The sequence below is a fragment of the Panthera onca genome, chromosome D4 (assembly GCF_046562875.1).
Source record: "Panthera onca isolate mPanOnc1 chromosome D4, mPanOnc1 haplotype 2, whole genome shotgun sequence".
Classification (NCBI taxonomy): Eukaryota; Metazoa; Chordata; class Mammalia; order Carnivora; family Felidae; genus Panthera; species Panthera onca.
This window is the reverse complement of record NC_138351.1, coordinates 92,087,408-92,100,621: the sequence shown is the minus strand read 5'-3', so window position 1 is coordinate 92,100,621 and position 13,214 is coordinate 92,087,408. Positions and strand designations below refer to the sequence as shown.

The window sequence follows — 13,214 nt, the reverse complement described above, 5'->3', positions numbered from 1 at the left end:
TGTGAACGGCTGGGATTTCAGACGGATCGGACGAAGCTGCCCACTAGTGGAGTTGGACGGCGAGCAGCGGCAGGCGGGCTCGTCCAGCCCCGACTCCACTGTGGGACTCTGGTTCCACGGAGCGGGAAGTGCCCAGCGGGCAGGGGGCTGCGCGATGGGGGCAGGTATAGGCTCGCAGAGGAGGGCGTCTGGCAGAGTGGCAGAGCCTGCTGTGTTCCTGCCGGAGCCACCCACCGCGCCCTTTGGGCTGATCCCCCCCTCCCCCCAGCGTCTCCAGGGACAAGTTCATAAATCCCTGCATGAGGGTCTCGGCTGGAGTCACGAGTGCCAGGCTCCGACTCTGCCGGTTGGCAGCTTTGTCCTGAAGTGTGATGGTGCATGCCCCCGCCCCCCCCCCCGAGACCGTTTGCACAGGGAACATTCAGGACACGGCCACTGCAAGGTTGGCGGAGGCGGGTTTTCCACGGGGCCGTCGAGGGGTGCAGCCCCCTGACCTGGGGTGCATGTGGACAGAGGCCACGCCATCGTGTCTGTGGTCCCCCTCGACCTGGCGGAAGCACCTGTGGTCACCGCGGGCTGGAGCGAGAAGGGCCGAGGGAACATTTTGCCCACGGGAAGGCTGAGGCCCAGAGGGGCCCCCGCTTGCCCGGGGGGAGGTGGAGTCCACGGGCCTCCTGATGGAATGCTGGAGTGTTCGCCCTGTGGGCAGCACATTCGCCACCTGAGAGCCCCCCTCCGGGGAGGTTTCTTCCTGCTGAGCCCCCAGGCTGGGGTGGGGAGGCCTAATTAGCGCTTGCCGGGCTTTGAAATCCCGGAGATGAAAGTCTGTGTGTGGGAGGTCCCGGCCCCTCCCCACAGCCTCCGTGGGCTGCTCGGCTCTGAGCACCGGCCCTCTCGGGAGCGCGTGGATTTGGGGCACACAGGAAGTGCGCATCTATCTGGGGTTCGTGGGTCAGAGGGCCACGGCTGCTGGGGCGCCTCCTGGTGCCAGAGCCGCCGTGCCCTGGGCACTGTAAGAACACAGGCCCGGATGTGCCGTCTGTAAAATGGGGTGATAATTGCGCCTGCCGCAGGCCTCCCCCCTCCTCCCTTGCATTAATGTACACCGAGGACACGGACTGGTTTCTGCCACGGCGTGGGCACCCTGACGGCGTCGGTCTCGTCCTTTGTGCCGTCGTTCCCACACCTTTACCTCAGCCCCTTGAGCATCTGGGCAAAGGGACTGGCAGCTCGTGGTGACCAGGCATCCCAGGCGGACAGGCAGCCTTCCCATCTCCCTGCCTGTTCGGTGTCTGCCCCCGCCCCCCCCCCCCCCCCCGGCCCAGCCTGAGCCCCGGCACCGGGGCCACCTCGGAGGGGGAGCTTCCGGCGCCCTGGCCCGGCCGGACCTCGTGTTGGGGGGAATCTGCGGCCCGAGCCGTTACGATCGCCACGGGGGCGCTGGGGCCCGGCCTCGCCGCGGTCTCTGCGCCATGCGTGGAGCAGGCCGGGGCCGTGTGGGTTCCTGACCGCCCGCCTCTGGGTTCTTGTCTTGCAGATTTCTCCACCCAGGTGAACTCCTCTTCCCTCAACTCCCCCACGGGGCGTGGCTCCATGGCCGCCCCCTCGCTGCACCCCTCTCTGGGGCCCGGCATCGGCTCCTCGCTCGGCTCCCCCGGCCAGCTGCACTCGCCCATCAGCACCCTGAGCCCGCCCATCAACGGCATGGGCCCACCGTTCTCGGTCATCAGCTCCCCCATGGGCCCCCACTCCATGTCAGTGCCCACCACGCCCACCCTGGGCTTCGGCACCAGCAGCCCCCAGGTAAGCGCAGAGGCGGGCCCCATCCTGCGGACCCTCGGGGGGTCCTCTCCCCCCTTTATGTCTGGGAAGCCGAGCCTCAGAGCGAGCGGTGGCTTCGGCCTGAGTTTGACCCGGGTCTGGCTGACTCCCTGGCCCTCGACTCTCCGAGGTCATCAGCTGGCCTCCCCGCTGCTGGTCGTTTCCTCCAGTGTGGCCCCCCCCCACCCCCACCCCGCGGGGGGCTCCCTTGCTCCCCTGACTCGGAGCTCTGTAGGGCGGGGTGCCGCCTTCCTCAGCATTCACACCCACCCACCCCCCTGAGCCCCTGTCCCTTCTCGGCCCTTCCCTCCTGGCCGCCTCGCATGCCCACACCAGGTGGTTCCGGCACCCCGGGCCCAGAGCCCCGGGTGGTGTCTCCGGGCGCTGTGTCGATGTGCCCTCCTCAGGCCGGGCCCCAGGCCCCACGGTGGCCTCAGCTCATCTGTCAGGGCTCGGTGGGATTTTCCACGGGCGTGGGTTTGGAACAGTCTGGCTTTCAGGGTTGTTTCTGAATCAGGAAGGAAGTGGTGCCTGGCGGGGCCTGGCTCGGTCTGGTTCTTGCCGTGGGGACCATGGGGGCCCAGTCCACCCTCCCCTGGGCACCTGTCGTCCAAACCCCTGCAGAGCCGTCCGGAGCTCTTCTGGAGATCCCTGGGTGGTGACGGGTCCCCGGGGCCCAGCGGGGTGTCCTCTCTCCCAGCTCCGTGCGGTTCCTGCTGGGTTTCTTGCTGGGTGGCCAGAGGGCCTGCCTGAATCCCAGCGGGACCTCCCTCTCTCTGGGGCTCGAGCCGTCCTTCCTGAAATAGGTCCGAGTCCAAGGCTGGGTTCGGCCATTCTTGCCCCGAGATGACAGCCCCGTGGTGGAGAGCCTCGGGGCACATCTCCACGGAGCCTCAGGACAGCCTCCTGGGGAGAGACTTGGGCGCAGGCTTCCCTGTCCAGAGCCACACATGCCCTCGTGACAGCCACATCCTATGGGCTCCCAAGCCCCTGCCTGCGGGGCAGTCCCCTTCGCTGCTAGCCCCGGGGTACCACCGAGCTGGAGCCAGCCCACTGCCCCTCTCGCTGGGCCTCCAGAGCTGGCCTTGGGGGGAGAATCTTGCTGGCTTTTCCAGAGTGACCTTGTCAACCTTTTGTGTCTGGGGGACGGGAGCAAAAGAGCTGGGGTCTCAGGTGTCAGTGCAGAGCTCCCGTGCTCCTCTCGCATCACCTGGCCCCCAGAGCAGGCAGGAGGCCTGAGGTGCTGGCCTGAGGGAGGCTCGGCTGCTTTGCTGGGCCTGGCCAGGTTATTTTTAGCACAGCCGCCCCACCCCCAATTCTTGCTGGCTGCACAGCGAGCCAGGGGGCAGATGAAGACTGAGCTTGCACCTGCCCCCCTGGGGACCGCGACAGAGGCAGGCACCTGCTGGCCCTCAGCCCCATGAGGCTCCTTGCTGGTCGTAGGCCTACCACCTGCCCTGGACACCCTGAGGGCTCGTGTACAGCAGGAGCCTGGGCGTGGCAGTGGTGTCCCCCAGACCTTGGGGTCACCTGCCACTTGGCACTGTTTGCCCGTCTGGGAGCGGGGGCGGGGTAGTACTGGGGAGTGAGGGGTTTGGGGGACCACATCTGTCCTGTTCTCTCTTATTCTCGGCACCCAGCCAGGTTCCTGGCACTTGGTGGTGCTGGTTGAATCCAGGTTGCGTGTGAGTGAGGGGCCCCAGGTCCCTTGAGGCTGATGAGGGGATCGGGGCAAGAGTCAGGCCTGGGAGAGGGTGTGGGGAGCAAGCCCGCTGTGCCCCAGATGGTCACTGCTGTGCTGTGGCCACCCGTCCCACGTGTCCCTCTGTCCATCAGTCAGTCGCGCCACAGTGAGTTTTGCCACGGTCTGAGCCGCGCACTCGGCCTCCCCTGTGGCTGCCCGTCCTGGCGAGGCCTCAGTTTCCCGGTAGCGCCTTCCTGGAGTGAGTGGAGCTTCTGGGCTTCAGCAGCTCATCCTGGAAACCTGGGGTTCCCCATATTCACGAAGAGTGTGGGTGGAGTTCAAAGGGGGGCATGCCCCACCCTCTGCCCCAAAACCACAACCGCGAAGTCATGGTTGGCGGAACCAGCGAGGTTCTCCGATTTCTGCTGCCGGAGAAGGGCTGGCGCCCTGCCGAGGGCTGCCTGCTTGAGTCCACACAGCCCAGAAGGCCCGCCAGCGCCCCCGGTCTGCCTCGCTTTGCCCTCCCTGCCCAGAAATGGGTGCCTGGGGGTCCAGATCCCAGGCGCCGGCCCCCGGGATGCCCTGTGCCTCTTTCCTGGTCTGGGGGCTCAGCACAGGGCCCAGGAGCACCCCCACCGCGCCCCAGAGCCCTCTGGCCCCACCGGGCCTGCCGTGGGCACCACAGCATGTAGCCCTCGCCAGCCCAGCAGACCTTCCCTGGTGGGGGATCTGCTCAGGCCAGTGGGCCGGCTGGCACTGCCTGCTCTTTGTCGGCAGTCCCGTGGCCGTGAGGCCTTCAAGGACAGGGCGTCCCCACGGTTTGCCCCTGCCTCGCGGGTCCTGTGAGGCAGGCGAGGCCAAGGGCCTGGTCTCGCAGCGGCAGGCCTGAGCCTCCACCCCCAGTTCTGGCCGCGGATGGGGGGGAAGCCTGCTGTTGGCTCAGGAGGAAGAGTGTGGTGGGTGCAGAAGAGAGGAGCCTCCAGAGGCGGCAGGAGACCCTGGCGGGGCCCTGATGAGGCTGCTGGTTGTCAGCGAGTCCTGTAGGCTCCAGTGGGAACTGAAAAAAATGCCAAGGATATGAAAGGGGAAATGGGACTGGGCCCCACCCTGGCCACACCACATGGCCTCCAGGCCCTAGCCAGGGGCTATTGGCACCGTGGATGGGGTGCAGGGGGGAGGGGGCACAGCTCCTCAAAGAATGGGGGGGCCAGCCCAAGGCACATCAGCTTGGAGCTGGGAAGGGCGAAGTGTGACCCCTGACCCCGCACAGCCTGGCCCTGGTGGCCTCATGGGCACCGTTTACTAGTTGAGGCAAAGGATCGATGTGGGTGGCCCCAGGCCTATGGTGAGTGGGGGCTACAGCCAGCCTCGTCTCCCCACGTGTGCAGGGTCTCCTAGGGCTCCCAGAGGCCTCTGGGCTGACTGCTGTGCCCCTGGGAAGCCTGAGGCCGGGAGGGCAGGGATGCCCCCGGCACATGGCCGCCAGCCACGGCACTGACGGTCCTTCCCGCCTAGAGCTCCTTCCCACGTGGGGCCCGCCCTGCCTTCCTCACTGCAGTGGCCCTGCCTCAGTTTACCTAGGGCAGTCACCAGTTCTTAGGGCCTGCATGTACACGGGGGACAGGGCAGGTGGCCTGCCACCCACCCAGCACGGTGTGGGCAAGCATGAAAGAGGAAATGCCCAGGTTCCTCTCCCTGGTGCCCTCGAGTGGATCCAGCCACGTGGGGTCCTGGCCGGGCTCCCACAGCGTGGGGAAGGCTGCAGCGGGGGCAGGCCTCCTGCTCCCATGTCCTCAGTGACTCCCCCCCCCCCCCGCCCCCCCCCGTCGGCCCCCTCTGCACCCATGTCGCGCCCTTCCCGAACGGCTCAGCGGCCCCTCCGCCTGGGACCCAGCCCGCGACGTCTCCTGGAGGCCGAGTGTGTGTAGCAAGCTGCCCCTGTGTCGGCTCAGTTTTCCTGACGGCGGCCCTCAGCTTGGCCCACGACGAACCTCAGGCTCGGAATGATTGAATAATTTCCCCAAAGCCACACAGTGGATGGAGGAGGGCATAATCCGGGGGCCCTGCCATAAGCTGTGCTGTCCCCACCACCCGCCTCCGCCCCGTCCCCACCGAGCCAGCGAGCTCTGCAGGGCTGCGCGGGGCTATATGTCCTGTGTCGCTGGGCACTTAGGGAATGGCGTGTGACGGGTGGGGTCCCCGAGCGGCTCTGGGCCTGTTCCCCCTGCAGCATGCGGGCATCGCCTTGGTGCCCACAGCCTGCTACCCAGAGGCCTGCCTGCCGGGCCCCTGACCTCCTGAGCCTCCACATCCATATCTGGGAAGGGACAGGGACATGGCAGAGGCGAACGTGTGTGGCGCACCTGGGCACAGGGCCCTCCGCAAACGGCCCCTTCTCTGTCCCCTTTCCTGTGGGAAACGCTCCCAGGCCTGGGGACGGTGCGCAGAGAGTGCCCTGGTGCCAGTGGACAGGCCGCTCTGGTCCGTGGCGCCCTCTCACCTGATGGCCCCCAGGGGTTTCTTGGGAGCCCCCCGGAGTCCCGGGTGGGGGGGGTGGGGGGGTGGTCAGTGCACTCAGAGTCACAGGGCCCCGGGCGGGGGAGGGCCCCAGAGCCACGGGGGCTGGAAGGACCCTCCCAGCCTCCCAGGCCAGCGTGGAAACAGGCATTGGGGGCCTTGTGCTTCGTGTTCTCGGAGCACCAAGTTCTCGCTGCCCCGTGAGAAAACGGTGGAGGTCGGGGGCCATGGGGAAGGAAGGAGGTGAGGTTCCCGCTGGCAGGAGGGGCCCGGGGCTACCCGGGGGCAGCCAGGCGCCTGCTGTCCTTCCCCAGAGACATGCACACCGCCCGGTTTCCGCCTTTGTCAGGGTTTGCGGAAGTGGGGGGCCGGGGGCCGCCGGGCCGGGGTCCTGGCGCCAGTGGAGACAGGCCAGCCTGTGGGCGCAGCGGGAAGCACCCCTGGGCCCTAGCGCTGCCGGGAGAGCTGGGGTGGATGCAGCGGAACCAAAACTGCTGTGTCATTGCAGCGGCAGCTGTTGCCAGGGTGACGGTGAGGTTCCCACGCTTCCTCCTGGGCAGCATCGGGCTGTCAGCCTCCGGGTGGGGCGGGGCGCTGTCTGTCCCGCTCTCCTTGGGTCACATGATCCGAGCTTCCCCCACCCACCCCACCTGGCGGTGTGCTGCCGAGGTGGACCCCAGATCCCTTTCCTTGCTGTGACCAGGCCTCGGCGCCCAGCTGCGGGTTGGGGGTCCCCAAAACAAAGTGCCTGCCTCACAGGGGAGGGGCGCGAGCTCACGCTGCCCTGTCCAGGGCTCGCTTAGTGATGGGAGGTGGGTGAGAGTCGGGGTGTAAGCAGGGCCCTGGGGGGTCCTCCTCTGAGGCCATGGCGGGGGGGGGGGGGGGGGTCGTCCCTGAAGGCAGGGCAGGGCTCAGCGGGGCTGGGCCCTGCCGCTCCTGTGCTGTGTGGCCCGTGGCTGGCATCGCCCCTCTCTGAGCCTCGGTTTCCTCTCTGCAAGGTGGGGGGGGGGGTTCATTGGCACCTTCCTACGGTAGGGCTGGTGGGGGGGGATGCTGGCACGTGCCCCCCTGGACGCCCCCGGTTTTCCCTCCTCAGCTCAGCTCGCCCATGAACCCCGTCAGCAGCAGCGAGGACATCAAGCCCCCGCTGGGCCTCAATGGTGTCCTCAAAGTCCCGGCCCACCCCTCAGGGAACATGGCGTCCTTCACCAAGCACATCTGTGCCATCTGCGGGGACCGCTCCTCAGGTAGGCCGTCGTGGTTGCGGCGGGACCGCAGGACTCCCCCCCACCCCCCACCACGGGCAGGGCGCAGCGGTGCGGGGAGGCGGGCGGCTGGCTGGGCCCAGGAGGGGGTTTTGCGCAGCACAGGGATCGCGAGCAGGGGAGGCCGCAGGGGGACGGCGGTGGGCGGGGCCTGGAGGCCTCCGTCGCGGGGGGGGGGGGGGGGGGGTCGACGGCGAAGGGGGCCGGCCCGGCCTCGTGCCCCTGCACCCCGGCCGCCGACCGCGGGGTTGGAGGAGGCCCCACGCGCCCGGGGGGCCGTGCTCAAGGCCCCGCTCCCCGCAGGCAAGCACTACGGGGTGTACAGCTGCGAGGGCTGCAAGGGCTTCTTCAAGCGGACGGTGCGCAAGGACCTGACCTACACCTGCCGGGACAACAAGGACTGTCTGATCGACAAGCGGCAACGCAACCGCTGCCAGTACTGCCGCTACCAGAAGTGCCTGGCCATGGGCATGAAGCGCGAAGGTAGGCCCGCCCGGTGCCGGCCCCGCAGCTCCTCCCACGGCCCCGCCCCTCCCACGGCCCGCTGCCGCAGCCGACGGGGCGCTCGCTCCCTCCCTCCAGGGGCCAGCCCCCGTGGCTCTCCCCGGGCCCAGGCCCGCCTGCTCTTCACCCGGCGCCTGCTGTTCGCCAGGCCCTGGGCTTAGCGGGGGCCGCCTCCATCCTGCCTGCTGGCGGCTCTCAGCCCCGCGCGGGGAACGCGATCAAAGCCTCTTCAGGTGCCGGTGGCCCAGGGCGTGGGCTCTGGGACCTGGGCGGGCGAGGGCTGAGGCTGCACGTGGGAGATGGGGAGAGGGAGGGTCCTGAGGTCGTGTTGCAGCCGACTGGTAAGGGGACAGTCGGGGACGCCGTGGCGGGGACAGCGCTGATGAGGGGGCGGAGTGGAGCAGGGAGCCCCAGCCGCCCTGGGGGTGCCGCTGAGCCCTGCTGCATGCGGGGTGGGGGGTGGGGGGGGGGCCCGCCCCGCCTTCCCCTCCCTCGGACCTCCTTCAGTGGGCGTCTCCGCCTTGGATTCAGAGCCCATTTTATTGACAACTGTTTGTTAGGGGCAGGGGGTCGGGGCAGGTAGGGAAGGTCACCTGAGGTCATTGAAATCTCCAGTTGTTCAGCCAGACCTGGGTCTGGGCCCTTGACCCCAACTTGCGGTGCGTCCGTGGGCTTCGGTTCCCCATCTGCTTGATGACTCCTGCATCCTGGGTCGCTGTTAGTCTGCCTCTGCGCTCAGTCTCGCAGCCGGCGCCTCGCGGGGCTGGAGGAGTGCTGCTTGGGGTCAGGGTGTGGGTCTCGGACCTCCTCGTGGGGCCTCCAGTGGGGCCTCACCACCTAGGACTGTCCCCCCGGGGTGCCTGCGGCTCTCGTCTCATTTCCTGTTTTACCCCACCCGTCCTTGTTAGGAAACTTGAGACCCCAGCCGGGCCAGGTGGTCCTGTGGGACCTCTTCCTCGAGGCCACGAGGGCAAGCGGGACGACGGGATGTCCCGCGTCTGGCACTGCTTCCGGCCAGGGAGGGGCCTCGGGAGCTGCAGCGCTGAGCTGCAGGGGCTGGCCGGGGCCTCGAGGAGTGTCTGCCCACCCACCCTTCCTCGGACAGGCAGAGGAGGAGCTGAAGCCCAGAGGGCCCAGGGCTTGCCCGAGGCCACATGCCAGGCGGGACCCAGGCCCCCGGTGCTGTCCTGGTTCCTTTACGCTATCCAGGGGGCCAGAGGAGGTGTGCACCCGGCCCTGGTTCCTCTGGGTGCCCTTTGTAATCAGGGAGGGCTGGCCGGGGGTGGCCCGTGCAGCTGTGTTCCCGGGATGGGGACTTGGGCGGGGCAGGCACATGGTGGGTGGTAGATGAGTGTGTTCCCCGGGCGTAGGGCACTGGCCAGATGGCCAGGTGCCAGCGGGCTGGGGGGAGGCTCGGGCTCCCTTGAGGACACCCCAGCACAGAGCGAGCTCGGGTCAGCGCCCGAGACCACTCACTGGCCGAGCTCGGCGCTCCTGGTGCCAGGCGCCACGCTGGGCACTGGGCACGCAGCAGCGAGCCGTGGGCATGCGTCCACTGCAAGGGATAGTCACGTTACCAGGCGGGGCCCCCAGGTGTGCTCAGCGCTGGCAGGGGACACAGAGGAGGCGGTGACCCAGCTGCAGGCAGATGTCAGGCTGATGCCTTCAGAGCGGAAGGGTGTCGGGTAGACCGGGTGCCTAGCCGGCAGGGATGGCGTGTGCAGAGGCCGAGGGCATCAGCAGATACGGCATGCTGCGAGGCCTGGATGCCATTCCCGGCCCCAGAGAGTCACCCTCCGTGGGTCCCCGGGACGGTCTGCTAAATGTGGATCCCTCTCGGGCCCCCTCAGCCTGAGCGTCCTCAGACCCCAGCTGCCTGACCTCCCGAAGGTCTGGGAGAGAGTGGATGCTGCAGGGTCCCAGGGCTGGGGAGACCTGGTCTGACCCCCCTCCTGGCGCCCACGGTGACCGGGTCTTGCGAGCGGCTGTTAGAAACAGCTGCTTCGTGCGGGGCCTCACTGGGCACCGGGCCCGTCTCCACACTCGCTCTAGCCCCCTTGCCCGTCGTGTGGGGATTCTGCCCTGACTTCACTCACAGAGAGACGGGCTGCAGGGGTGGGCACCTGGGGGGTCTCCGGGCCAGCACAGGCCGAATCCCGTCTGCAGCCGTTGGCTTGGTCCGGGGTGGCACCAGCCCGTTTGTCTCCCTCGCCTGACGGATAAGTCTGGTGCTTTGGGCGCATTCCCGAGGCGGCGCACGGCCCTCGAGACCTGATTTATGGGCCGTTAGATAAATACCTGATCCCGTCAGGGCCCACCTCCCCTTTGCCTCGTACTGGATTTATGAGTCACGAACGTGCAGTAAAAACCCTCCTCCGGAGCTCTGTCGTGCCTCAGACGCCGCTCTTACCCATGCTTTCCCGTGTGTAGCTCTGTGGCAGGGCCCAGGCCACAGCCTCACCCTTGGGAGGGGTGACCAGTGGCCGCAGTGTGGCTTTAGTGCTGGCCCCGCAGGGGGCTCCACGGTCTCCCAGGCCAAGAGGCCTGTGACCGGGGGCTGGGGACTGCCCCCAGCTCCCCCCCCCCCCGCCCCGGAACTGGTCCCGAAACAGCTCTTTTCCTGTCTGCTGCTCTGGGGACAAGGCTGCTGCAGCGGGACCGTGGGCCGTAGAGGAGCGCGTGGGATGTGAGGCGTTGGCTTCTAGGCTGGCCCGGGCCGCGGGGCCCGTCAGTGAGGCCCTCGATCACGCCTCTGTCACGGGTGCGGACCCAGGCGCGGGCCCGGGCAGCGCTGCCCAGTGCGGTGCGGGAGGGCGCGGTCGGGGTGGGCACGGATGGGGACCGCCCTGCCGCGTGCTGGCTGATGAGAGGGGCGCTGCAGGCAGGCAGATACCGTCTGTGTTGGGCAGTGCCGGGGCCTGCACGTACCCGCACCACCTGGGACTCGCTCCACGGCATTCCGGGGGGGACGTGCCAGCCGTCCGCCAGGCTGAGCCCGGGCCTGTCTGCTGGAGCACGCGGGGGCAGGGCTCGGGGGGCCTGCTGGCACTCCTGGTCCGACGGGGGGATCCGGCCCCCGCCAGGGGTGGTGCTGTTCCAGGCTGGAGGGGTCGCCCCTCTGTATGCCTCTCTGCTTCCTTCTTCTTCCTCCAGGAAGGCCTCTCCCTGCTTCCTTCCTGCCTCCCTTTGCTTTCTGTGCTCCGTCTCCCAACCCAAAGACCGGGGTGCAGAGAGGGCAGCGCCTCGTGTGTGTGTGTGTGTGTGTGTGTGTGTGTGTGTGTGTGTGGCTGCTCTCGAGTATAGACTCCTTGACTGTCCTGGATTGAGTCCCGAAGGAAGGGGGAACGTGTCCTCTGAGCTAGAGAGCCCCTCCGGCAGGACACCTCCTCTCTGGGTCTCAGTGGCCCCGGCTAAAGAAGGGGCGTTGGGCCGGGCCTGCCTGTCTCTGTGCTGGAAACAGAGGAGGCGGCGGGGCTGGGTGCTGCTCCCATAGCCACCCCCTCCCCCGCCTGGCTTCCCGCCCAGCCCCCACGGCCCGCAGGGGTGCAGCGGACACGGCAGTGGGTCGGGGTGGCCCCCGCTCCCCGACCCCCATGTCAGCGTCTCCCTTGATGCCTGGGACCCCGCTCTTGTCGGGTGTGGAGCCCCCCTCCCAGGCGCATGTCTGGCGGCCCCCTCTCTGGTCTTCGGGGGGGGGGGGAGGCTCAGGCCCAGGGTGGGGGCGGGGGGGGGGCAGGGAACGAGGCCCTGTGCTCGCAGACGCCTCCCGCCTGAGGCTCCTTGGCGCTGGCAGAACGTAAGTCAAACATGACTACGTCTAGAAGGTGACTGAGCTGGCAAAACATAAATCCCGGGCTCCTCCCGCCCCCTCCGCCATCTACAAATACAACCATAATATTTATAATGATGCCGCTCAGAGGTGCCGGCCCTCCACGGCTTCAAAGTGCTTCACGAAGCATTGGCTAATTAATTCGCGCCGCCCCCGCCGAGGAGGCAGGTGCCGGGGACCCCCACCCGCCGCTGCCACCCCGGGCGCTGCCCCCACACTCGGGCCGCCCCGTCCGCCCGCCTGTGCAGTGGGAGGAAATCTGTGACCGGCGTGTGGGGAGCGTGGGGGCCGGAGGCGGGAGCGCCGCGCGGGGCCAGCCCGGGGCCGGGGCTGCGGTGCTCCCTCCGGGGCGGGGGGAAGCGGGGCCACACAGCTGGCGGGGGCAGGGCAGGGCCACGGCGCCCGGAGCCACCCGCTGTCCTGTGAGCTCAGCCGTGCCCCCGTGCTGCTCTGGACCTGCGTCCCCAGCTGGAAGAACGAGGCAGTTGAGCCAAAGCGCATGCCTCTAGGCTGTGTGCTGGCCCTGAGGGTTTCGGATTGTGCCCAGAGCACAGACCCCCGGGGACCACCCCCCCCCCCCCCCAGGGTCTCGGGGACACGGGCCTGCCTGGACTCTGTGTCCGTCACCCCAGCTGCTGGCTGTGTCAGTCCGTGCACGGTGGCAGCAGGGTGACCACGAGGAGGTGCCCTGCCCCAGCCCGGCACCTGCCACACGTTGGGGTCTGGAAGCCTGGCTGGAGAGGGCCCGGAGCACGACCGTGCCTCCTCGCCACCTGCGCGCCAGCTGGAGCTCCCCCCGCCCCCCGCAGCCCCCACCTGCTGTCGGCCTTTGGGAAGCGCCAGCCTTGCAGAAACTCTGACTTGGGCTTCCTGCCTGGCTCTTCGGCCCAGCTGCTGTGATTTGCAGGCGCTGAGCTGGCCCCCGTCCTTGAGTCGCACTCTGTGAGTGCAAAGGCCCTCTTCCGTGCTCTGGGTCTCGGAGAGTATAGCCTCTGGCCCGGGGTTGGCTCTAAATAGCCACCGGCCAGCGTGGCAGACATCGCCTGCCCTCAGGGAGCCCCGCGGGGTGGTACAGAGGTGTCCGTTTGGGCTGTCAGGGAACTGTGGGCTGTGCTCCTGGAACCAGGCAGGCCTGTGGGACCCTTGGGGCCAGCACCGTCAGGGAGCCCTCATGCCCCCCGGGCTGGAGCGGCGAGAGAGGAACGGGGGCTCATGGATCCCCGGGGGAGGGCTGATCCCCAGGAGCCATGGCCTTGGGAGGAGGTGGCAGGTGAGAGCCGAGGCTGGGCGTGGAGGCTCCAGAGCCACGGACGCCTCTTCCCGCCCTCCTCCCTCCTGCCCGTCCGTTGCATTTGCCAAACCCATCAGGAAACCAAAGGGGAGAGGACTTGGTAAGGCAGCCTGAGTTCAGGCCCTCAGAGCCAGGGCAGCGGGGTGGGGTCTGGAGGTTCAAGGAGGTGGTCTCGTGACAGCTGGCATCTGTGAGACCCGGGGACGTGCTGTGCCCCACAGAGATGTCCTGGAGGGGAGAATGAGCCCATCTGAGGCCCAGGGGGCCATTGACTCAGGAAGCCCCAGGTCAGGCTGCACCTTC

General features: G+C 68.3%; 1 protein-coding gene across 5 annotated transcripts in view; it reads left to right on the top strand.

The window, feature by feature from the left end:
- Positions 1-13,214, top strand: part of RXRA (retinoid X receptor alpha) — a 95,685-nt gene that overhangs the window by 66,103 nt on the left and 16,368 nt on the right. For all 5 annotated transcript variants that reach the window (XM_078436284.2, XM_078436283.2, XM_078436286.2 and 2 more), the window contains exons 2-4: positions 1,538-1,803; positions 7,119-7,269; positions 7,591-7,770. In XM_078436284.2, the coding sequence (XP_078292410.1) occupies positions 1,538-1,803; positions 7,119-7,269; positions 7,591-7,770 (597 nt within the window). The remainder of the gene's footprint in view (positions 1-1,537; positions 1,804-7,118; positions 7,270-7,590; positions 7,771-13,214) is intronic.